The sequence below is a fragment of the Cololabis saira genome, chromosome 7 (genome assembly GCF_033807715.1).
Source record: "Cololabis saira isolate AMF1-May2022 chromosome 7, fColSai1.1, whole genome shotgun sequence".
NCBI lineage: Eukaryota > Metazoa > Chordata > Actinopteri > Beloniformes > Belonidae > Cololabis > Cololabis saira.
The window spans coordinates 39,121,163-39,148,356 of NC_084593.1; the positions used below are offsets into that span (position 1 = coordinate 39,121,163).

At 42.0% G+C, this 27,194-nt stretch overlaps 1 protein-coding gene across 9 annotated transcripts in view; it reads right to left on the minus strand.

The window, feature by feature from the left end:
• The window catches only part of zgc:66433 (uncharacterized protein LOC321250 homolog), a 59,136-nt gene extending 32,248 nt beyond the window's left edge, over positions 1 to 26,888 (minus strand). For 5 of the 9 annotated variants that reach the window (XM_061725885.1, XM_061725884.1, XM_061725881.1 and 2 more), the window contains exon 1: positions 26,763 to 26,888. In XM_061725885.1, coding sequence (XP_061581869.1) covers positions 26,763 to 26,827 — 65 coding nt within the window. In that variant the 5' untranslated portion in view covers positions 26,828 to 26,888. Of the gene's footprint in view, positions 1 to 12,073; positions 12,607 to 17,653; positions 17,678 to 26,762 lie in introns of those variants that run through there. The other 4 variants (XM_061725882.1, XM_061725880.1, XM_061725878.1 and 1 more) reach the window with 3 other exon arrangements.
• Positions 26,889 to 27,194: the final 306 nt, after the last annotated feature.

Sequence of the window (27,194 nt, forward strand, 5' to 3'; positions counted from 1 at the left end):
AAAGCCAATATTTAGATGGTGACTCCCAGACGGTTGTGCTGCACATTCAATCCCACGCTCTGGTGCTCTCTTTACTGGGTTTGCATTCATGTGGGGGGCAAGATCCCATCCGTGGGCTCGCCCGCTTAGGAGTAGGATGGAAATAGCACCCTGCGTCTCCAACTTCGGATTCTATCCACTTTGGTCACATCTGGTATTGCGCTACCACTTCTCCTCCCTCACCACGTCTGGGTGAGCAGGAGAAGTGTGCCCTGATGAATCAGTAACGAGAAGGGATCCCTCGGCTTGTGATGAGCATAAACCGGCATCTGTGATGGGATGAGGGTGCATTACGAGAAATATGACTGATACTTGTGCAGACAACTTAAACTGATTATTCTTCCACCTCAATGATTGACAGCTGTCTATAATAATGTTAATGGTGGTGTCAGGTTAACACAAATGTAATACTACATCAATTACTATTGTCTGCGTTTTTTTCCTCAAGTCTATGTTTCTTTTAGACCACTTGTCTATTATACTTTTGCCCAGCTTGCATTGCTCCATGAGAGTCTTCTGGCAGCTACTTATGAACCTTTTTCAGTTACTAATCCTGCAGCATTACTCTGCACGTAGTGTAAACACGCTAAAGCACATCATTAGCTTTATTTGGGCGTGTGTGTGTGTGTGTGTCACATTGCATAACCGTGGATTAGCACAGTGAGGTATTCAGCCCAGTAGGGGGCTTGCCTTTATTAGTCCTCCTTATTAACACCCACATACAGTAACGCACAGCACACGTAAACGTCTGGATTTTTACAGCCTTCAATTTGTGCTCAAATGAGAATGCACCAATACAAACACACACACATATTTTCGTGCCGTACCAGCTGCTGTTAGTTAGGTCTTGTTCAGCCGATGCTCTCAAAAACATGGTCCAAGTGCAGCAACCTCAGCTCAAACGCAGGCTTCATGGACGAACCCTTAGAAAAAGTAGGGTCACAGCCACAAAGGGAGGCGGATACTCCAGATAAGAGGAGGATGGTGGACGGAGAAGAGCTGTTTGTCAACAGCTCCGTCCTTCTCACACAAAGTAAATCCAGTCCACTTCAGTCCAAATCCCTCAATGGAGCCGCCGTTGCCAGACTTGTTGCACCACACGCTTATCCTGCCCACTACTTGCTACAGAGATTCACACACACGGGAGATGATGTTTGAGAGATCCGGATTCAGAAAGTAAGCTTTTAACCTGGTTAATGAAGCTCATCGTGATCTTTAAATGACCCCCTGTTTACCTTCACTCGTGTGTCTGACATGAATGACCTCATGAAGTTGGTCATTGGTTTAATTCACCGTACGAATTGTTACAGATTACTTTTGTAATACTGTATTTGACCCGGTCTTTGTATGTTTTGACCGTATACACTGCAAAAAATAATTACTTAGAAAGTTAAAAGCCTTGTTTCAAGAAAAAATAAGACTGTTTTCAGACTATTTTGCTACTTTTAAGAGTTCTAGTCAAGAAATTCTTTCTCACTCCATTGGCTGAGATATTTCTGCTGATAATAAGACAAATTCGACTAGATTTAGGAATATTAGGCTGTTTTCTAGCAGGGCTGTTTTTGCAGTGGAGAAACGTAATTCTCGTCAGTTGTGTGAAATAAGACCTGGAAACGGGGATTGTGGCATAGAATTGTCAAATTAGTTTAATTCGCCGTACGAATTGTTACAGATGACTTTTGTAATACTGCATTTGACTCGGTCTTTGTACGTTTTGACCGTATAGAAACGTAATTCTTGCCATTGTAAGAATGAGATGTACCTGCTGTACTCTACTACCCTTACTTTTAACAATGTGTGCTTTTTATTATTTTACCTCTTTTCTTATCATTTTATTTCATTTCATTTGTTATTTACTGTTTAATTGTGTCTTGCCTCTTTTAATGTTGATGTAAGGCACTTTAAATTACCTTGTGTTGAATTGTTCTATACCAGAGGTCGGCAACTCGCAGCTCTAGCGCTGCCCTAGTGGCTCCTGGAGCTTTTTCAAAAATGTTTGACCTTTTTTTCCCTTTTTTTCTTCTTTTTTCTCTTTTCTTCTTCTTTTTCATTTCCTTTTTAATCTTGACATTTCGACTTTTTTCTTGAAATTTTTACTTTTTTCTCATCATTTCGATTTTTTTCTCGACATTGACTTTTTTCTCGTCATTTCGACTTTTTTCTCAACATTTCGACTATTTTCTCGAAATTTTGACTTTTCTTCAACATTTCGACTTTTTTCCCGAAATTTCAACCTTTTTCGTGACATTTCGACTTTTTTCTCAGCATTTCGACTTTTTTCTCGAAGTGCATAATGAAAAAAATAATCTTCCCCCAGTTATAACTAATATACAGTGTAGATACATGCAGCATGTGTTGCCTTCATTCTAAGGCTTATACAAGACTTTTCATTTTTGCGGCTCCAGACATATTTGTATTTTGTGTTTTTGGTCTAATATGGCTCTTTCAACATTTTGGGTTGCCGACCCCTGTTCTATACAAATAAACTTGCCTTGCCTAAAGTACTGTACATGGATCCCCCACAACACTAATCTCTTCCACTCCGGTCCAAACAATCCTCCACCACCAACGGACCGAGCCAGAACCACCGAGCCTCAGCAGCAACAGCACAAGTGGACAAAAGGGTACAATGTGTGAGATACTTTTCACATTTCCTTTTAACCATCTGAAATCCAGCCTTTTAAATCAGTTCTGCTGCGAGCCGTGCAGGAATCCAGCGATGCCGAGCGTCTTGGATAACGCGATTAAGGCGGCGTAACGACTTGCCACCAGCCTCACACAGAACACAGACCCGGACTGTGCCGTCTTACGGTGCAGGCAGAGCCAAACGCGGCACATGTGAGAGCTGTTACCGCTGAAGGAGATGATAGTGTTTGTGAATGAGAGCTTTCTGACGTTGGTCCTCCTCCTGGTGCAGACCTGCACATTTGCAAGCTATCATTTACTTCTAATGAATGTGGCGGAGAAAAAAGAACCACTTCCTCCATCCAGATGAAACAAATGAACGTGTGATGTGTTTTACTGTCTGACCGGCGGATTTTGGGTTTAATTTCAGTAGCGAGGATTACCTCTAAACACTGTAGATACGTACACCTGAGAACATGTACTTTTAGGTATTTAACAAGGAAACAAACCCGTTCTTTCCTTCCTGCACTGCATTTGACGGAGTAAATGTTAATGGGAAATGACAGGCTGACGAAGGAAGTTAATGTTAATGGTTTATGACAAGCCAAGTCTTCAATTTCTGAGGGGAAGTGAGAGAGAGAGAGGGCTGCAAAAGTGAATCCAGACTGAATAAGGGAGTGGGGGGGGTTGTTTCCATTCAGCTCAAACAAAGTTAAACCTTGAGTCACGGGGATGAAACACTGACCAGACGCACCTGTAAACGGGAACGCTGCTTATACCAAGATGAACAATCACAAGGTGTAGAAACTAAATACAAAACACACCACTATCCAATCTGTGGGAGGGTAAATGTACTCAGTTCCACCTTAAAAACCCCCAAACAATGACATGTTTTATCATGTTTGAATCAGGCTAATGATCTGGACAGAGCCGTCTGGGAGATTTGCGAGGCCCTGTGCGAAATGGCCTGGGGGGGGGCCTCGCGCGTGAGCGTAGCAAGCGCGCGCGCAAACTTTTTGGGTTTTTCGGGTCGGATCGGGTGTCTATATGCGCAATTTTAACTCTCCAATTAGCAAAAATACTGGATACCTTCCCCTGCCTCATCATCATCTCTTGCCTCGACGCGGGGCCCAACGGCTGCTTGAGACCCGGTCGGATCGCTGATTTTTGTAACAAATTTATCAAACGAGCCTTTCAGAGAGGCATCAAACTCTTCAATTTTCTTTATTTTTTTTCTTTTTTCATCCCCTGATGGAAATTTCCTGAATCTGTCTCGTTCTCTCGACATTGTGTGACAGTTTGTTCCAACTCCACCCGTCTGGATCAGAGCAGCTTGTGTCTGCGCTTGGTCTGAAGCAGTTGTATTGAACAACAGACACGCGCATCATTGCACTAAGGCTGAAACGATTCCTCGAATAATTCGAGTAATTCGATTACAAAAAATGATCGAGGAATTTTCTCTGCCTCGAAGAATCGTTTAATTTATTTATTTATTTATTTTTTTTTCGTTTAATTTCACCAGCTCAAAGCCTCGTATTACGCCCGGACCACATTTAATGCGACACAACACGCTGACGCTTCGCCGTACATCCATGCGCTGCGCACGTTAAAGGGGGAAGAAAGAGGTTTGGTTTTAGTAACATGCCATGCTCAGGCAGTCTGCAATGGCCCAGACGGGAGACTAATGTAGTTCAGTGCTTAACTTTTATTTTTAATCCACGCTATATTCTTCTGGTTCTCTTATGTTCCCCCTCTAAAGCCAAAATTATTGTTCCGCGTTAAATCGACGCAGAGCCTACGGTACTCTCCGGCGAGGGCGGAGAGCGCCGGTCCAGCTGGCGGTGCTGCGCTGCCGTGCAGGCTCTCCACGGCTACGCCGTAGCCTACGGCGTAGGGTACGCAGCGACGCGCACCATTCTGCGTTGTTGTAACGCGGAACCATAAATCAGCCCTTATCCGGTACATAAACCTCTGTTCCCGCTACAGTTTCAACTAAAAGAAAAGGCAGAAAATGTCAGAAAAATAAAAACGTAATAAAGCTAACTGGGTAGTTTTCATTTCATTTTATCTCTGTAGTCATTCATGGAGAAAACAAGCAGCACTGGTGCCTAATGTGCTCCAATACAGCAGGTCTCAGAAGTTTATTTTAAACACTGCCAAAACTCAAAATCTTATACTTTGACTTAAAACTTAACTAGAACTTAAAATTTGCTTGACAAAAATGAAAGTTCAATTGAAACACGTGGGAAAACACCTAACATTTTAAGTTATGTCTGATATCAGGTGTAATGGCATTTTTAGGTTAGAAATAAGAACATTTCTTGGTAAAATCCTTAGTTTTTTGAGTGAAGGCAGTGAATTTGGTCAACTGGTGTAAGTTCAGGGTTTTTAAATGAACAGCCATGAACCTACTGGATTATATAATTTAGTCTTGATGTCAATTAACATCTAACATCTTATGTATATTTATAATTGCTCTTTAACTAAACAAATATATGTTTTATCCGATTACTCGATTAATCGATGGAATTTTCAGTAGAATACTCGATTACTAAAATATTCGATAGCTGCAGCCCTACATTGCACATATATTTATTGATATGCACAGACTAGTACACATTTAAGTCTGTAATGGAACGTGACTGTTGATATTTATAAGGGAAAAAAGGAAAAAAAAAATTGAAAAAAAAAAAAAATTGAAAAAAAAAAATGTTTTGAAAAAATAAAAAAAAAACGCCCATAGCGCGAGGCCCCTTGGGGCGCGAGGCCCCGTGCGGTCGCACGGTTCGCACACCCCTTGCGGCGGCCCTGGATCTGGATACTGTTCCCCACCTTCGCCTCTCTGCTCTTTATCTCCCACCTTCCTCTGGTGCTGAATCCTGAAGGGTTTACCCCGCCGGTGACGACTACTCTGCATGTTTGCTTAGCAAAGACTGCGTCACAATGAACCATTTCCTCACGGCAACGACTGATATTTAAAAAGAGCGATCATCCCGACCCCCGCCATTCAACCGGGCTGCTTTGTCTGGTGCGGGGAAGGTCCCGTAACGTCATCCTGGTGTCTGTCTGTCGCAGAAGGAAAGTAAATACCTTAGATTAATGGCGGATTCACAGAGACGCAAAGGTCTTCACACCACAAGCTGTTTTTTTTTCCCCTTCACAAGTAACAGTGCAGCATTCACTCAGGAAATCCACTTATCTGTCCTTCTAGGTGAATCATGAGATCAGTGCCACACAGCTGGGGGAGTGTTATCAGACGTTTCGCTTAATGAAGAGCAACATGTCTCAACCTTCCTTGTGCAGGGACATCCTGAAGTCTTCTCGAGAGCTAGCTAAGTTGGAGCTAGTTTAGATGAATACTTTTCATATTTTAGTTTAAAGTCATTCCCAGAAATGATTTCCCAACAGCCAACTGGTTTGCATTAGACACGTTTGGGAGATTAAACCTGATTAAACAAGAAATATTACAAATAAAATCAATGCCATCAGTTTGTAGCTTTGGTCCAGAAAATCAAGAATCTGAAGGTTTTTCAAAGCAGTCAAATGATTAACCACTGCATGTCTGTGTGAAATATCTGCCCTCACTTGCATCTCCATGTTAATTCAATTAAGATTTAATGTGCAGAAGATGCAAAAAATAAAGTGTCTTCACTTGACAAACGGGTTTTATTCCCTCTGCGCTCTCCTGCCAGATGTTAAAAGGCTTTTTCATGAGTTTTCCTCTCATCTCTTTTTTCTCCAGGGCTAGATTTTAAGCCGAAAGGCCATAAAAGGATATGTAACTATATGAAGAATGTAGTAGCCAGAGAGCACAGCTTTGCACCAACATTTCTTTATTCTTTCTCCTCATTCCTTTCAACCCCCAGTCTCATTATCTCCTCATTCCTCCTCTGTCCCTCTTTGTCTGTCTGTTTTACAGCTCTGCGTACCTACAGTATCTGCCGGGAACATGGCCCTGAAAGAGTGGCATTTCCTCTTGACCCATTCAACCACCGCACGCCTTCAGACGGTGACTATGAAGGAAATTTTTTATTAAATTTCCCCCCTCAGCTCTGGAGAATGCCGCTGGGACTTTCCGGTGAAAAAACAAGGGGAAAAAAAATCTGATTGATTTGAGAAATAGCTCAACGTTACTTCAACTTCTTTGGAAGTAGTGACTTACAGACATGGGGAAGATATGACGTGCACCAGCATTGTTCTGCTTCACCGTTGACTGACAGTTTAGTAAACCTCACAGCTGAACTTTGCAGGTTGCCTCAGGTTGGCTTCTTCATTACAATGAATTGCTGTTTTCAACTTGATTTGACAAGCTTAACATCTAAAAGCTGAGACGCCAGAATAAAGTCTAAAAAACTAAAAAGACGACCTGCTGCACAACATTTACAGAGCATCCTGAAAGGTTGCCAGTTGCTTGACTCCCAAATGCTCTGAGATATTACTAGTTGTGCTAAAGATTGATCACACTATGACAGAACACCATGTGCCCACCCATCAGCATCTGAGGCAGAAATCAGACTATCTTCAGCAATGAGAGAGTTTATCTTCTCAGTCCATCATGCCGGACTGTAATAGTCTGGAATGCAAAACAAGGTAGACCAGTTTTGTTAGTGGGCACGACCAGGGTCAAGTGCAGTTCAGTTGTTTTCATGTAGGACCAAATCATAAGAGGACCACCTAGGATACTTCACACACGAAGAGTTAAACACTTAGGAAAGTTTAGAAAAAGATTGAGAGAAAACAGAAACCTTCCCCAGTTAGATAAGATAAGATGTTCTTTTATTCATCCCACTAACTGGAGACATCATCATCATCATCATCATCATCTTGTACATCTTGGAATTAATGAATGATTGAATGAATGGATAGCTTAATAAATAAAATAAATCTGTCCTTTTACTCGATGCTCCACTAATAAGAAAAAAGTGATGAATTTTACATTGATATCATGATAAATAGAGAAATTGAATATAATGATATATCCAATATCTTGCCACTGTCCCTCCGGTCTGTTTTCCAGGCGTCTCTGGACACAAACATCAGGGCTTCAATTCCAATAGAAAGAAACGGAGATCTCAAATTCTGACCTCCAGGTTGAAACTGCACCACGTTCTCAGTCCTGCATCAGGTAAGTGACCAGATACGCGAGCGTGTGAGGTGAGAAACGCGAGCATCACAATTCATGAGGCTTTTAGCCGGTAAACATGAGCCGAGCACGTCAACTGATCATCGACCTGCCAAGTTCTGCAGGCCTGCCCAGACATGCAGCCCGTCCCGGGAACACTACCAGATACGTCAATGCCTGATACAACTCAGATACTTTAGTTTGCTTAAGATGATAAAGGATCAGAGGTCTAAATCACAAATGTTTAGAGCTATTAGCTAGAATAAAGGTTCCTGTTAATGATCATCTTGTTTCAGAACATTTCGGACAGACGGACAAGCGCTTTTCGTTTCTGCAATGATGTTTTCATGTCTGCTCCTTTTCACCGTAGCTGCGTCCTTTCAGGGTGGGAGTTGTATTTTTCAGCAGGCATTCAATCAGATCTCCTCTCATGCTCCTCCAAAGCACGACAGCTTCAGAAATATGGTGTTTTCTCACATGTCGGAGTGCTTTCCAGTGATGTAAAACGCTTGCAACGATGAGGGACTCAGTGAAACATCAAATAGAGTCATAATCATCTCAGAACTGGACAATGAAGTTGGTCGTGTGAATCCAGCAAAGGTCTTGAAGAACAGATCTAGATCCCGACTTCCTGAAATGAATTAACTCAAACAGCGATAAACCAAGTTAAAGATTAGACTTTAAAATCTGTGGTAAAATGACCATTATTCTAAGTTGTGGGATCTTTTTCTCCCCCTGAAGCTTGTGTAACAACTGAGAAATAACTCTTATACAATTGGGGGTTCCTTTCATCCGCCAGGTCTCCCTCCGTTGCTCCTCTCTCTTCTTCGTCTCTGCACCCCGTCCTGTTTGAATGCTCCGCGCTCTTAGCAACAAGCCTTACATGGACTCGGGACAGAAGCTGACCAAACACCTCCATCAGTCACTCTCGACAGTCTGCATTCATTCGAAGCTGCATCACCAATTCTTGCTGCACAGACTCAACCTGCTCTGGTTACATGACGACTCCCGGATCGGCAAGAACACCAGAGGACCCTTGTGAGGAAGTGAGAACACCAACTTTGAAACCACTGCTCGCTGTAACTACTACGGGTGAAACTGCACCACAGTCACATCGTAGGGGATTACGGCTGGTTTTCTTTACTTCTTCATCCTAACATGTGTTTAATAGTGATCAGTTCAAAAATTCATAATTTCTAACAGATGGAGCACAGAGATGGACAAAAGCTAACAACGCATTGTATCGTCTCTGCAAACAAACGCTTTCATACAGAACCACTTTCACACAGAAATCAGTTCTAACCATCTACAGTCACAGCAGAATTCCTTTGGTTTTTATTTAGCTGTATGACTATTGTGGGACCTGGGTGGCCTTCAGCACACTGACAGAACGCCTGCAGAGTCCAGACCACAACAGCACCGATGAGCCTGATTAAATCAGACATAGTTTAAGAGGGGGGCTGTGAGCTGGAGGTGAGTTGTACTCATGGAGAAACACGCGCGTATTCGATCTCCAGCAGGTTAAACTGGACGTTCACCAACTGAACCGTCAGAAGAAGACCAGATGATCAGCTAATGTTCCTCCAGGTGGGCCCGGCTTCACGACGGGGCTAGCCTGCACTCACGCTGCCTCCTACTTCAGGAAAAACGGGTCTACAACAGACTCCCAACTGTAATCAAGCAGGAAACGATGCCCATGTGGGTTATTTACATGTAGGCACATACAGTATGTTGTCAGACCAGTTCCTTACACTTTTGCTTTGGAAAATGCTATGACAAAAGACGTCACTATAAACCGTTCTGAAAAGTAAAGATGCTTCCAACCGTGTCCCCAGGAATGCAACCATGTCATCCTGTGATGTCTGGAGGCAGCAAGCTTGCCGTTAAGAATTGCAGAACTGGACTTCTGTCCATAAAATGGCTTGAAAAGAAAAAAGGACCATATTTTAGGTTTTAGCTGATTGCATCAGTGTGGTTGTGTGTAGGAAGCTGAGGTAGGGCTGGGCGATATATCGAGATTTTAATATATATCGATATATTTTCAAACGCGATATGGTACGAGACAATATCGTTTATATCGAAAAAAATTTTTATTTTTTTTTATGATTTTGATATAGCTTATTTTGTGACAAATTGACTTGAATGTTTTATTTGAGATTTGCACAAATGTTTTGTTATTTGCACAAATGTCAACCTCAGTGGAAAAGTCTGCCTGTTACTGTCTACATTGTATTAATTGCACACTGTATTTTAATTTAATTGTTATGCAGGAAAGGGATATTTGTTTTATTTTATTCAAGAAGCATTTTTATTCTATATATGCAGGCAGTTTATTTTTATTTCATTTGTTTTATACATTTTGATATTGTGCAGACCTCTGTTAATAAAGGAACCTGTGTGACATTTGGCACGAGGCTTTGTATTAAAACTGACTGTTTTTTTAAGGGTTTGCCTCAGAAAAAAATGAAGCTAACAGAGATGCTATGCTATAATGCTTTGGGGGAAACCCCAAATATGTCACAGAAAAAATATCGATATATATATAGAGTATCGCCATTCAGCTAGAAAATATCGAGATACGACTTTTGGTCCATATCGCCCAGCCCTAAGCTGAGGCTGTCATCATAACGCAGTGGCCACTTGCAGGGGGGCGGGATTTAATCCTCATATTGTACATTTCTGTTATACATTTTACTTTATTCTATCTCTTAGTTTATCTCCATATATTTGTTTGCTTTTATATTTTTATTTTTACTGTATTGCACCAATCACAACAAATTCCTTGTGTGTGTTAACAAACTTGGCAATAAACCCCCTTTCTGATTCTGATTCTGATGGACCCCCCCCCCCATCGCCCCAAACCCATCCTGCACTCACAGATCTGACGAACTGTTGCACCTCCAGATTCTGAACTCTGAATCCACGAAGGTTTCATATCTGCAACTGTTTTTTCTTTCCCGAGGACAGAATGTTTTATTTGCGCGACGTCATCAAGGTGTTAACGGGGGAACATTCAACCGTGCAGCGAGCTGCAAACACATGCCAGCACAAGAGGAGGCTGGAAAAGCTGGCCCTGCGCCAGATAAGCTGTTTCCTGTAAAATAGATGTGGTCCTCATTACCTCGTCCAGGACTAGCAGAAATACCTTTAAGAGACGTGTCACAGCCTTAATGGAAACCTGAACAAAAGGCTTGTTTCCCAGGAAGCTTTGTGGGCGCTGTGTAATTGCCTTGTTTATTATTAAGTAATAAAAGAATATATGGGACAAGACAGCTCATATCTAATGGTTTCGTCTGTTTCCGGCTCAAAACACATCCGTCCCAAGCGTCTCACAAAGCCCCCCCCCCCCCCCCCCCCCCCCTCGCCTTCAGCTGCAACTCAGAAGCACAATCACTTGACGTTTTTCCAGGGTGATTGAACTTATTCTTGCTCCCTGCAAATTGAAGCGCAGCTGCGGTTCTCGTCTCTAACTCTTGGAGTGGCTGCCTCGCAGCTCATCTGCTCTCCCTCTAATTTCTAAGTGAGCCACAAAAATAAAAAATGTTTGTCTCCGTCCACTCTGCTGAGAGAGAGGGCCATGAAAGCGAGCGCTGTTGGCTTGTCATGAAGTAGAAGAACAAAGACAAAAGAAAGTGGAGAGCGGGAGCAGTGTGACCAACCCCTCATTTACACAGTCCTGGTACAAAAAAACAAACTTCACTACAGACAAAAAAAAAAAACAACAGCTAAAAGCAGTCATTATGCTAACCCTCTGCGGCCGCCGCTCGCTGCCAAGCCTGCGGCTCTAAATTTAGTCATTTTAAAGCATTAAAATCACAGAGGAGTCCCGTCAGCGAGAACAAAAAACACGCAGAGAGATTTAAATGAGGGAAAGAGTTTATCCTCTACGTACCCTCGGCTATCTGTGTGCAAAGCCGTCGGTTGAGCAACGTGATTTGATTCCGCGCCAGGGACATTTACAGGAAACAAAACGCATCTGTCTGAATCCACAGCCAAACACGGAGGAAACCTGCTTCTGGGATTTCCTACACACACACCCAGTTACAATCGCTGCCTTGAATCAGCTCAGAGTCACGCAGGTAACAAGTCATCGATGAGGACTTCTGTCACCAAAGGTAGCCACTGAAAAAGGAATCCCTTCAAAGAGCTGACTGAGAGCCACAACCCTTCCAAAGACTTGTTCATGGTCATTTAAATGAAGAACAAATTAGATGAGCTGGATCTTGTGGTCAAGGAGAATTTATGATACATATACTGAGTATGTGTGCATATATGTGCAAAACTTACCTCCGGGCCTTAAAGCATCCGTACAACCCAGCCATGGTTCAATGATGAAGAGAAAGTTTCAGAAAGTAATCGCTCACTACGTCTCTGGAGAAGGAATCCTAAAAATCCAGCGGTTTTCTGGTTCCTGTCTGACTTTCGGCTCTGTCTATGCAGGAAAGGAGATGCTATTCTACCGGATCGCTTCTTCTTCCAAGTCAAACCATCCTCTGGAGGTCCCCTCCTTTTGCACTTCCACCAAAGTCAAATGTAACATGCATCATTCCTATAAGATAAGCCCTGGGGAGACGGCGATGTTCGGTCCGGGACTGTCACAGGACAGCAGTGAGATCAGGATTATGAATGAATCAGAATGTCATACAAGAAGCACAAAAAATACATGAGGAAAGTTGGGGAAAAACAGCAGTGCCCTTCTCAAACGAGTCTAGACGTGTTCTGGCAAACACGGGGCTTCTGTTTCCTCCTGAATGATGATGTCTAACCAACAGGACGGACTACAGGACCGGCCGCTGCTGCATATCCCGCTCCTCTCGTTCCAGTCACCACGACTGGTAATGCTGTGGAGGGAGGAGGACAGATAAAGAGGGAGGAGTGACGGAGGGAGGAGGCATGTGTGAACGAGATACTCTCCCTCTCATGACCTCCTCCACTGTTTTCACTTATTCTACTGTTTAGTCGCGTTGTATAAAGTTATCCAGACAGCTTTTACCTTGTGTAGCTTCTGCGGCCGCGTCTGTGGCAACGCCGGCTTGAACGGCCGGCTTTTAGGCTGGAATGTCATCAGGGTTTGGAGAAACTTTGCAACCATAATTGCTGCAAACGAGCTTTCTCTCACTATATTATCCGTCAGCGGAGCGGCATCCTGAAGCGTAACGTCAACATGCTGCCATCTCTCACACTCTGCTGAGTTTCCATGCAGCTGAGAGTGTTTACTGAATGCCAACATGGTTAGTTAAATACGAGCATTCAAAAACCCCCAAACGAAACAAAAAGAAAACAGACTATTTATGTCAAGTGAAGTTTAAATCCGTTAAAACAAAGGCGTCAAGCTAATTTTCACTTCGCTCCACATGGAGATCATGATTGACCTCCAAGGGACGGATGTGGCCGCACCTGAGGTGGCTGCATGATGGGAGGGGCTGCTTCCATTAGACGGTTAGGACTTTTAATCTCTAGAGAGCCACATGAACAGTTATGGCGGGAAGCATTTGGCCCACGATAAAATAAACCTAACATAGGGTGGCTACTTCGTCCATAATTTCTTTTCAATGGATAAAAATGTGAAAGAAATGTTACAAATGGCACCTTTAATGTTGATCTAACTCGTTATACCCGGGAGTAGGTTATTAAACGTTGTTTAAGAACATAAGCCTTAGATTAGGCCGGGGCGTGAAGGCTTGACTGCACCAAATCCACAATCTTTTGAATATTACGTGTAAAGGGCCTGACTCCGTCTGTACTTGTTGAAACCGGAGTCGGCAAACAAAGCCCAGGCCACGATTTCTGCATCCACGTGCAGTCACCGATTCAGACCTGGACTGCACACCGCAGGCAACAAACGCAGCGTTTGCTCCACTCACGCCGCTCCTGCTCCTTTAACACCACGCTCCACACGTTAGGAAGTAATCGAGCAGCTTCCTGGCAGCAGGAAGTGCTGCACAGGCTTGCCGTTTATGGTGGAAGAATGACAAAGTTAAAAATACTACAGTGACATTTGTACTTGTGGTTCTAGACCAGGGGTCGGCAACCCAAAATGTTGAAAGAGCCATATTGGACCAAAAACACAAAAAACAAATATGTCTGGAGCCGCAAAAATGAAAAGTCTTGTATAAGCCTTAGAATGAAGGCAAATGGCGAAAGGTGAAATGTTGAGAAAAAAGTCGAAATGTTGAGAAAAAAGTCAAAATGTCGAGGAAATAGTCAAAATTTTGAGAAAAAAGTCGAAATGTCGAGAAAAAAGTCGAAATGTCGAGATTATTGTTGAAGTACAATCTCGAGAAAAAAGTCGAAATGTCAAGAAAAAAGTCTAAATGTCGGGATTTAAAAGGAAAGGAAAAAGGAAGAAAAAAGAGAAAAAAAGAAGAAAAAAAGAAGAAAACGAAAAAAAGAAAAAGAAAAAAAAGAAAAAAAGAAGAAAAAAAGGAAAAAAAATTCAAACATTTTTGAAAAATCTCCAGGAGCCACTAGGGCGGCGCTAAAGAGCCGCATGTGGCTCTAGAGCCGCGGGTTGCCGACCCCTGTTCTAGACGTTTGATGGTTATGAATCACTCTACTGAACTTGCTTTGATAACAGTCTGTAACGACATCCAACTGGCCTCTGATGCTGGTCCCTGCTCCCTTCTGGTACTCCTTAGCTTAACCTTAGCTCAGCGTTTGATACAGTTGATCACAAAACCCTGATCAATAGGTCACCTGAGTGGGTTGGTACATCAACTGTAGCCCTAAACCGGTTGAAGTCTTACCTTAAGGACAGGAGTTTTGCTGTCTCTCTTGGGGCACCTGTGGTGTCCCCCAGGGATCAGTGCTGGGGCCGGTATTATTTACTTTGTGCTACCTTCATATGCAGTTTTAATATCACATATCAATTCTATGCCGACGACATTCAGCTCCTCTTCTCATGTAAGAAAACTGATGTCTAATCTTGCTGGACTTTTAAATTGTGTTGCATCAATAAAGCTCTGGATGGCTGACAACTTCCTCAAGCTAAGTCCTGATAAGTCTGAGGTTGTAATCATGGCTCCTGAAAACCTGGTTCCTGACATAATCGGTCATAATAGTCGGTTCTGCTGTGAGAAATCTGACCGTTCTCTGTCATTCAACAAACATAAAATCACTTGTAAATCAGGTTTTTTCCACCTCTGTGATATTGGCAAACGCAGGGCCGTGGCCTCTCAGGCTGACAGGGAGGTCCTCTTTCATTCTTTCACCTCATCCCGCATTGATTACTGTAACGCTCTGTTTTCATCACTCAATAAAACGGTGCTTCACCATTTACAACCCGGCCAGGAGGCAGCTGTGAGGCTGCTTACTGGGTCAAATAAACATGTCACCCCCCTGCTCCCCCCTCTACGCTGGCTCACAGTCACTTACAGGATTCATTTGAAAACACTCCCCATCACTTATCGTGAGAGGCACATGGTCAGGCACCGCCATTATTGATCTATGGTTTTCTGTCAAAATTTCAACATGCACCGATATCTGGTCAACACTGTTGTTGGACTTGAGCGACACCAGAGTCGTTAGGGCTTTTTAAAAGAGTCAACTAAGACAAGAGTTGGGTTGGTTCTGGCTGGCTGACACTGACATTACCTGGATATACCTCCGTTATACCATTATGTCTTTACATCATGTTGATCATTTCAGTTAACTTGAATGTTTTATTCACATTGTAATCCATATACAGGACCATCTCAGAAAATTAGAATATTGTGATTTTCTGTAATGCAATTACAAAAAAAAAATGTCATACATTCTGGATTCATTACAAATCAACTGAAATATTGCAAGCCTTTTATTATTTTAATATTGCTGATCATGGCTTACAGTTTAAGAAAACTCAAATATCCTATCTAAAAAAATTGGAATATTCTGAGAATCTTAATCTTAAACTGTAAGCCATAATCAGCTATATCAAAATAATAAAAGGCTTGCAATATTTCAGTTGATTTGTAATGAATCCAGAATGTATGACATTTTTTTTTTTTTTTTTTTTTTTTTTTTAAATTGCATTACAGAAAATAAAGAACTTTATCACAACATTCTAATTTTCTGAGACAGTCCTGTGTAGAACACATTGATCTGATGACGTATTGGAAATCTAAACTGAGTAATGCATTGTCCTTCGATTGCAATATAAAGGGTTTGCATTTAACTAAACTAATCGATATATCAATCTGAGTGATGACAGCAACAACCCGTCTGTTGACGTGGGACATCCATTATAAAAGGTAGTTGTTTCTCTTTTTATGTAACCACAAGACATATACATTACTGGACTTTAAGTAAAAGTGGAAAAACACCATCATAAAATACACCAGTTGATCTTGGACAATAAGTATCTCTTTAACACCAAAATTCCCCACCCTACTCTGAACAATGTCTCTGAAACTAAATACCCCGCATGAATGAGTCCATCCGTCTCAGTGGGAGGCTGAAGTGGCCGTGTAACAGCCTGCCGCCGCTAATCGCTGCTCGCAGGCAGATTAACTACCTGCAACCACTTAAGATCAGAGGGCGGACAATATGTGCGAGTAGTAGAGAGCTGACATAAGGGCCGATCTGCAGACTCCCTGCTGCTAGATCTGCTCAGACCACGCAATTCAAGGGAAGGAATCAATTTTAGCCAAGTGGCCTACTTTCTTAGATAATCACTTTAAGATCATCAGAAGTAAGAGTTTGACGCGCTCAGCTGTGAAAGGCTGCACCTCGGGATGTTTCTAAATAATCAGAGGGTTCAAGACGCGCAGGATCAGGTGACTCATCCGACCCGTCAGAAAGATAAGGTGGCAGTGAAATACGTTTCTCAATCCCAACGTGCTCAGACTGAATACGGTCTGTGATTCACTGTCCACTTCCGGCAAGTGTGTGTGTGTGGGTGTGTTTAAAAACAAAGAGAGACGGTCTGTATCAGTTCCAAAGCTCGGCAGCTCCATTTCATCAGTATAATAAACAAACACAGTCACTGAGATCAGTTCTGGCACGCTGGGGTTGAGAAATGTGTTCTCTCACGCGTATGTGGACACACACACACACACACACACTCCAAACAGCATCAAGCCCACCACATGACACTGCCAGAAAGCCACCAAGAAGGTCCCTCTCCGTCTGCAGCAGAGCTGGTCTGATCTACGGCAGAGCTGGTAGAGGAGCCAAAAATTGTACTCAAGTAAAAGTACTGTTACTTCAGAATAATATGACTCAAGTAGAAGTAAAAAGTAGTCATCCAAATAATGACTTGAGTAAAAGTAAAAAAGTACTTGGGGAAAAAACTACTCAAGTACTGAGTAACTGTTGAGTAACGTCTGATTTATTTTTTAACACAACCATTCAAACAGACAAAAGTACAAAATAATCATCTTCAGGCAAATTAAGTCAATAAAATAAATTAAAATGAATAAAAAAAAAAGAAATTGCTTAAATTAAAATAATCTTAAAGTGAGTTCAAGTAATTTAATAAATAATAAAATAAAAAAATAAATTAAGCACAAGTAGCACAAAATGTCAAGCCTTTGTACTTTTCTTTTTTAACCAGGCAGAACTAGAATAAGCCCATGAACTCATAGAAACTGTGTGTGTGTTTGAGTCTGTGTAAATGTGACAAAACATGCAAAAACAAACATTTTTCCCAAAGAATCACCCAGTGATGTCATGAGATTGACGTGTACGTGGATAAAAGGGATAAAAGAAAAGTAACAGCTCAACGTAACCTAATGTAGCGGAGTAAGAGTGACAGTTTCTCCTTCACAAATCTACTCAAGTAAAAGTAAAAAGTATAGTGATTCAAAACTACTCCTAAAAGTACAACATTTCCCAAAACGTACTCAAGTACATGTAAGGGAGTAAATGTAACTCGTTACTACCCACCTCTGTCTACGGGTCAGTCGGGCCTCCACCAGAACACTGGGGCTGCACCGGCTCTAATACCAGGAACTGGGCTCCAGGCATTTCCCATCCCCAATGTCTCATTCCTCACATTTGCAGCATGAGACTCAGGAACTCAGGAACTCAGGAAAGAGGTCCACATGAGTCACATTTGTTCTCCATTTCCCTCCCCACTGGAGAAAGAAGACAGTCACAGCAACAATGGATTTTTGTCTTTACCGCATTTGTTTTGGTTGTAAAAGTCATCGAAACATTTTTGTTGCGTGCAATCGTATAACAATCTCCATTAAAAGACTGCAAAAATGTAATTTCACAATTAAAAATACAGTGGTATGAAAAGTCTGGACACCCTTGATCATTTCCAAGATTTTACTTTATAAATCATTGGTTGTTTGGATCAGATATTTCAGTTAAATATATCCTATAGCAGACAAACGCCGTGATAATTGAGAAGTGAAATGGAGTTTGTGGTAAGTGTGAGATAATTACTTAAAGGGACCTATTATGAAAACCACGTTTTTTCTTGCTTTAACATATATAAAGTGGTCTCCCCTCAGCCTGCCAACTCAGAGAAGGAGAAAAGCAACCAAATTCTGCAGTGTCTGTACAGCCGCCCGGATGATCCGTCCAGTGTGATGTGGATCTACGAGCCAATAAGATTCTGCTCCCGTCGTTACGTAACCAAAATGCGATTTACATAGGTTGGCCTCCGATGCGTGAAACCACGCCCACAACTAACTCCGCCGGCCGGCGCTTCCACATTTTTTCATAGCGGTGTATCGCTTCATTCAGGCAGCCAATCAGCAAAGAGTCTCATTATCATAGCCCCGCCCACTCAGAATCCTGCATAGATAATGAGGTTAGAGAATGGGATGATAAAGACATGGCTCAGAGGCTGAATTTCTTATTTATTTAGCGAAAACAATCACAAGCTTGTTTTTAAGACATTCAAGGCCTGTTTAAAATAGGTATTACATGCCATAATAGGTCCCCTTTAAACAAAAGTAAGCAGGTGCATACATTTGGGCACCCCAACAAAACAATTACATCAATATTTAGTGGATCATCCTTTTGCAGAAATAACAGCCTCTAAAGGCTTCCTATAACTTCCACTGAGGGTCTGGATTCTGGTTGAAGGGATTTTTGACCGTTCTTCGTTACAAAACATCTCCAGTTCAGTCAGGTTTGATGGTTTCTGAGCAGGGACAGCCCGCTTTAAAACACACCACAGATTTTCAATATTATTCAGGTGTGGGGACTGAGATGGCCATTCCAGAAGGTTGGACTGGTTCCTCTGCATTAATGCTTTAGTAGAATTTGAGCAGTGTTTAGGGTCGTTGTCTTGTCTAAGTATCAAACCCTGGCGCCACTTCAACTTTGTCACTGATTCTTGAACGTTGTTTGCAGGAATCTGCTGATACTGACTGGAATCCATGTGATTTTCAACTTTAACCAGTACCAGTACCTGGACTGGCCACAGACCCACAGCGTGATGGAACCAGCACTAAAGCTGAGGCGTGCATGTGTTTGGGACGGACATCTACGCTGGGCTTGGATCCGAGTCTGTGAGGTCTGCATTTTATGGATGTAAACATCCGCACTTACTGATAGATTGTATATTCATTTCATAAACAGTATGTTGGATCAAAACCAAACATGTGCAATAGTTGAATAAATGTCAGAATGTAATCAGTGAAATGACTTCTGCCCGTCTGTTATTGTCATCTCCACCAAACATGCTTCATTTTATCTGAAGTCATTTATTGTGGACAAGTCAATTAGATTAATGTGCCTCAAAAACCCCGACAGCATTTGCTGGCCGCATCGCTGCCAGTCTGCACTGAAACGTCTCTCTGCCGTGCCCTAGTTAGAGCAATCAATACGCTGCTCTTGGCAACGGACAACAAATGCATCACCAGATCAATTTTCACGACCCATTAGGAATCTTACAGCGCCGGGTTTTTTTTGCCACTAGTGGGCAGATCGTCCAGCTGCAGACTTTTATTTTCTGCATATTTACAGATGCAGAAGTGCCTGAAACAGACGCACGGCGCCAGCTGCTGGGATGCTGGCGGGGGGCCCACCAGGGGCGCCGCGGAGCAGCCGTCCGTCAGCAGAGCCAGAGAGACGACTGATTAGCATTTGATAATCCCAGTTTTTGTGCTTCCTTGAGCTGCTTTGCACTCTCTCTCTCTCTCTAACTAGTCAACAGAGGTGGTAGTAATGAGTTACATTTACTCCGTTACATTTACTTGAGTAAGTTTTGGGAAATGTTGTACTTTTAGGAGTAGTTTTGAATCACTATACTTTTTACTTTTACTTGAGTAGATTTGTGAAGAAGAAACTGTTACTCTTACTCCGCTACATTAGGCTACGTTGAGCTGTTACTTTTCTTTTATCCCTTTTATCCGCGTACGCGTCAATCTCATGACATCACTGGTGATTCTTTGGGAAAAATGTTTGTTTTTGCATGTTTTGTTACATTTACACAGACTCAAACACACACAGAGTTTCTATGAGTTCATGTTTGTTCTAGTTCTGCCTGGTTAAAAAAGAAAAGTACAAAGGCTTGAAATTTTGTGCTAAAGTACTTGAAGTTACTTTAAGATTATTTTAATTTAAGCTTTTTTTAATAATTTCAATTTATTTTATTGTTTTATTGATTTAAATTTGCCTGAAGATGATTATTTTGTACTTTTGTCTGTTTGAATGGTTGTGTTAAAAAAATAAATCAGACGTTACTCAACAGTTACTCAGTACTTGAGTAGTTTTTTCACAAAGTACTTTTTTACTTTTACTCAAGTAATTATTTGGATGACTACTTTTTACTTCTACTTGAGTCATATTATTCTGAAGTAACAGTACTTTTACTTGAGTACAATTTTTGGCTACTCTACCCAGCTCTGCTAGTCAACCTGTCAGAGTTAATATCTGCTTCCATTACTGCTGAAATATGTCAATCAGATGATGGACAGCTGGCAGCAACCAATGAGAGAGAAGCAAAAGTCCAAGTTGCAGACTACAAAGCAAAAAGTGACAAGACACTGGAAAGCTGAGAGGAAATGTAGCTTTGTTTATGCATTAAATGTCCAGTAATCTACGTCTGAAGTGGATAAAAACATTCCTCCACGATGTCATATGTAAAGAACGGATATTTACAAAATGTATGCGTAACATTTATGTTCTGATCCACTCTAATCATTGACTAATGTAGGTTTGTAGCCACAGTGACTCACTGACTGACACATTATGATGATGAAATAATAGTGATTAGTGTTGATACAATAGATGACATCTGTATTTTTCCATTTATGAGTTCCACCGAACCAGGCGTGCTGTTGCTTCTTCTAACACAAACTCCACTCCACATTCTTTGTAAAGTAACTCTGGGAGAAGTAGATTTACCCCCCCCCCCCCCCCCCCCCTTCGACCACCAAGCAGCTTATTCCTCTTAACCCCCAAACAGGAGGACGTGCTCAAAACACAGCGATCCAAGGTCTCGTGCATGAATTTCTCAACGCTGGCAAGTCAAAACTCATCCAAAGGGATGACACAACGGCGTGTAGTGTCTATGAGCGTGCACGGGAGTGTGCACGGGTGCGTGCCTGGGGTTCGCATGCATCAAGCTACTCTCTGTTTACAGAGCTGGGAGGAATGTTGGTCGGTTTTCCTTGAAGGAAAAGAAGTGGACGCTGGTATTTCCTGACACGACCCTGAGTCTGGACTCACAGAGAAACTTCTGCTGTGATCGGGGTTACTAACGTCTATCATAACATCTCACTCTGAGAGAGGAACCTCATCCATCTGGGGGGTTTACAAGAAATGAAATGAAGAAGGTTGGACTGGAAATGGTTGGACTGGAAATGTTCAAAGAAAACACAATAATAAAAGGTTCAACTGTTATTTACTTGTCGTGTGGTGACTGGGTTACAAATCTGCCACGACCATGTGAGAGATGGAGAAGGACTAGGGCTGGGGATCAATTCAAATGTCAAGAATCAACTCGATTTCAATTCTTAAGATTCAGAATCGATTATCAAGATTTGATTTAATTCAATTCCGATATCGTTTTTTGTTAGTGTTATTAAAACTGTTTGTTGAGCTGTTGCATGAATTATATGATTGTAGTTATGCAACGTATTAATACTAGTATTATATTGAGATTCAACAGCAAGTATTGGCAGCTAATGATGCTGTAAGGACCAATCACCTCCCAGAATGCTGATAGAACTGCTTTCAGAAACATCGTGTGGGGCAGAATTATCAAACAGATCCAGGGAGGAAACAGAGGAACTATGAAATCGGTTTTATTTTTTAAACACATTCCGTTTTTATTGTTTCCATTTTTGGTCTTTTTCGGTTTTAAATTTTTTGAGAATTTGGTTTTTAGCATTTATGCAAACTTAACTCCAATACAGTATATAGTAATGAAATATAGACAATTTATGCAATTATAACTGAAAACTTTAATGTTTTCATACTTTTAAACATATTTAAAAGGCAAAAACATGGCACAAGTTATTCTCGTGTCCAACAAAACATCCTTTTTTGGGCATAAACAAAAAAAAATAGCAAAAGTTGTCAATCTTTAGACATACGAATCGATTTTTAGGAATTAATATGAGAACCGGCAAAATCGATTTTTTCAACACAGGCCTAAGAAGGATTACTCCAAGTTACTCCTGCTGGACGGGCATCTAATGCGTCTGAACCACGGGAGTACTTAGTGTTGCCCACTTTAGCTTTTTCTTTTGATAATCAATTGATGGAGAGAAAATAGTTTATGTTGTTCTTTTTCTGAGGTGTTTAACAATCAATAGATTGTTATGATGTGTTTAGACACACAACTAAACACAGGAATAAAAGAGGGCGACCAGCTTTCTCACAGTGATGATAGTGTTAGTATTGATCACCCAGACGAGCGCCATGGTCCGCTAAAGCAGAATATTTTAAGAGTAGTAGCTCTCAATCCTGCTGGTGGATCGTTTACGTCTTAAATGAGACCAAAAATGACAAATATAATCAACAGATAAACTAAGAGAATAACACTGGCTGGGTTTCCCTGAGAGTCCCATGCAGGGACGACAACACCTCAGGCTTCTTTAGGGAAAACCCAGCACATCTTGGCCTGAGCCAACACGGCGCTCCATTAAAACGCAGCGTCTCGTGTGTTTTATCAGCTCAGACAACATGAAGACATGAAGGCAGCAGATGTTTACAGGGAACAAGTCATTGTTCAGGACTGCTCCAACTTTGATATACTCCCCAGCAGCAGTAAACCTGCAGATCTGTGGACTTGTGAACCAGGAAGCCCTGCCCCTCTGCACCTCCTTCACTTCTTTCCCTTTGCTTTTCAGCCCCCCCTCCCCTCCTCCTCCCGCTCCCCTGTTTCTGTGGTTTCTTTGCATCTCGTATTCTCTCCAGCGCAGCTCACACAAACTGGTCCAGATCTCTGCACAGAGGGAGAGGAGGGGAGTCGCTCGGCAGCGCCTGGAATTCCACCTCACATCTGGAAACCATCTTCTCTCTCTCTCTCTCTCTCTCTCTCTGGCCAATCTCTCCCTCCGTCTCTGTCTCTCCATGCTGTAATGTAAATAGCCCTGTAATCAAACTCCTGCCCAAAGCCCGGCGCGCTGGGTGGTGTGTGTGTGTGTAAGAGAGAATTCTCCCACAGAACAATCTGAAGTCTCTTCTTCTTTCCCTCCATTTCAGGTTCCAGCTGAACTTTATGGGACAATAAAAAAATAAAATAAAAAAACCAAACTGTTTTTGTTCCCTTTAACTTGCTCACTCACCTATTGTGTGTGTGTGAGTGTGCACATGTGTGTGTGTGTGTGTGTGTGTGTGTGTGTGTGTGTGTGCAACAGGAGGCCTGCAAGCAGCTGGTTCAGTGATAACCTGAATAAAGCCGACCTTCCGCCCCGAGCTGCAGCTTTTACAAGCGTCCCTGAACATGCCCTGAAACCTTTTCTTTTGTTGATGTTATTGAAAAAAAGAGGAGAAAATCAAGGTACTTCCCAGCACTTTCACCTGCGCTCTCAGTCTCACAGCAGCCCCGGCAGAACGTGTTTGTGTGAAAAACATGAAAACAGCGCGGTAGGGAAACGTAAACAGTCACAAGAGACAAGTATTGGCATAAATTCTCACAACACGTCATCTGATCTTCATCTACGTTCCCAGTAATAGTCACGTCCAAACACAAACTCTCTCTCTCCTTCAGTTCAGAGCTGAATTTACTTCCTAACCATCACTTACTGTACCAGGTGACACGGCTGGACTGATAACTGGTCTCACTTCATCACTACGTTGAACACTCATTTTTACTGTTTGGGGTGAATTTTATGAGAGATTTTAAACCCTCGGGTCAAAACTAAACCACCAGAGGCTGCAATATCCCCACTTTCACTCTCTTGAGAGTCCAAAAAAACGATTGATCACACATTTCCTACAAGCCCATATAAACAAAACCCCTCTTACTAGGAATGGGTGATATTTTACCGTTCACGATAAACCGTCAAAAAAATTCCCCACGGTATGAATTTGTCATTTCGCGGTAAAAACGATAAATTCTCGTTGATGACGTTTTTGTGTAAAGCTGATTTATGGTTCTGTGTTAAATCCACGCACAACATAAAAGAAAGGAAGGAAATGAGCCAGAAAGAAAGAAAGAAAGAAAGAAAGAAAGAAAGAAAGAAAGAAAAGGAAAGACGGATCTGAGAGTGAGGAGTCATTCCAGTTTTGCAGTACAGGTGTACTAATGTAATTCTTTTTTATTAATTCAATTTAATTGGTATTAGCATTTAGTATCTTTTAGAGCAGTGTTTTGGGGGCTCCAAAGACTGAATGTGGTGATAGATTTATAGTTACAAAGGTGGAGTTGAATTGGTATTTTTTTTATCGTCATTTTTATCGTTATCGGGATAAATGCCAGAAATTATCGTGATACATTTTTTAGTCCATACCGCCCATCTCTACCTCTTACATACATAATCAGTTCTATTACTGAATATCAACCAGCCAGAGGAGTGTAAACACACTGGAACCTCTGGACAATCATGAGCCTGTGACAGCCCCGGCTCAGGCTGCAGGAGCCAGGGCCGTAAACACAGGAGACCATTCAGTCTGTCTGAGCAGTGACACCATGTAGAAGAGAGCAGGATGGTTCTGGATGAGCCGGTGACGCGTGACCTGATCAGCCCTCTCATCAGGTCGACAACCGACAAACATGAGGCTCCTCAGTCAGCGCAGCTCACATCTCCTCATGCAGCATCATCCCACTACTGCACCAACCTCATCGCTTATCAACGTGATTCCACGCTTCATTATGGACCGCGTATGTGTGTGTGTTTTGTTCCGTCAGAGGTCTGCATCATCCCACATCATCTGCTCGTCCCATCAGAGCGCTCTTTCTCTGGTTCCCGTTGACAGACAGACAGCATGACTTCACTGTGACTCAGCCTCCTCTCTGTCCGGGATTACAGTAGTTCTCACTCTGTGAAAGATGATTGTTTAATCTGGACCGTCCTTGACCTGCCTCCAGCGAACGCTGAGCTCACACACACACACACACACACACACACAAACATACACACACTGCAGGCTCTGTACCAAGCAGGGATCAGACAGCAGCACAGTTGTAAGGGAGTAAAGGGACTGCTCATTGAGAAAAACAACCTGCCGTGATGAGAGGAGCATCATTAATCCTTAAATATGACCTTATGAAACTAGAGAGGAAACACATAGTTTTAAGTGTGTGGATGTAACTTTTTAAATGCTTAAATCCAGCACTGGAGTTGAGGGGGGATGAGGGGGGATGGCATCCCCCCTGAAATAAAAACGGTCAAAATCATCCCCCCTGTAAAACTGCCATCCCCCCTTTCCATCCCTTATGTCATTTCATCAATTAATGTGGTTTTACTGCTACTTCAAACTTTTAGAGTCATCACCAGAAAAATAACAGCAGAAAAATAACTTATTTGACAATTTTCACCTGTTTCAAGTCAATTTTCACTTGAAATAAGTAGAAAAATCTGCCAGTGGGACAAGATTTATCTTCTCATTACAAGCAAAAAAAATCTTGTTCCACTGGCAGATTTTTCTACTTATTTTAAGTGAAAATCTACTTGAAACAGGTGAAAATTGTTGTTTTTTCCAGTGATGAGTCTTGTTTTAAGTGTAATGAGATTTTTTTTCTAAAATGAGACATTTTAACTAGAATTAAGAAAAATATTCTTGTTAAGATTTTGAGTTTTTGCAGTGATCCATTTTACTTATCCTGTGAAGGACAGAGTCATATTGATAAATTCAGAAAAGTGTTTTTTATTGTTGTGTTTTGATGTATTTGATGTAAGCCCAGTGGATATTTAAAGCTTACAGAAGGCTGCATTTAACTGCTGCTATGTCATTCCTGCAGTATTTCTGCAGGTGTTTTGGTCACTGCTATTATTTGTAATATATTATATTATTTGTAATCAGCACAAATTATCTGTCCCCATATGATAAAATCCACCATCCCCCCTGATTCTTTTTTACAACTCGAGTAGTGCTTAAATCTCAGTAGAATACATTGCAAGAGACAGCATTGTCTGCAGTGACCTCCACCTGATCTGTTGGTGTTGGATCATGTGATGGAAAACGTTGTTTGTCTGGAAAGAAAAACGGATTTATTCTACTGGCAAAGTTTTGTGTCGTCTGCAACTTTTAGGTTTTATGAAGGAAAAAAAAAGTCACTTAACTCTTGGAAAGTTTATAAACAAAGCGTATCAGCTGATATCCTGCAGACCAGCAGCCTTATAAGAGCAAGGAAAAGTGGAAACAACCCCCAACAGCTCAGGGATTCAAGAAATAATTACAACCTCCTCCGTGGGCCCCATGGAGCCAACATCACGAGTCTGGACAGAAAACTCACGTTTGCTCCACAACTTTAGCTCCTGCAGGGATGCAGGCAGACGACTACGGCCGTATCAAGCACATGTATCGATTACCAATCACACATCAGCCACTGATTTGCGCCTGAGAGAGGGCTGGAGTCGCTCCCAAACACACAAGAAGCAAGTGGGGAAGTCAGGGAAGGTGGAGGAAGCTCACTCACGGGGTCTGGGGACTCTCGAACGGCCTCAAGGTGAAGTCATCCCTCAGGGACTGGAACCACGACATGGGAGCTGCGGCCGCACCGACCGATGATTGGATTATTTGTCTCAGTCTGCGCTCGACTACACTGTTATGTTGGGCTGCGTTCAGGGCCGGCCCGGAAAGCCCGCACTCCTATTATTATTCCGTTGGGAGAAGGAACTATTTTTTATTTTTATGATTAAAATAAATGTTTGTAACACAGCAAAAGGTGTACTTCTGGTTCTATGACTTTACTGCAGGAGACAATGTATTTTTTTCCACCCTTAATAGTCGCATGGCATACCTCGACCCCACAGCTGTCCCAGAGAAGGTTTCTGGTGCTGCTGGGAACTGACCAGATGTTACAGCAACGTCTGAAAAGTGGGTTTTCATGTGCATTCTTAGTGTAGTA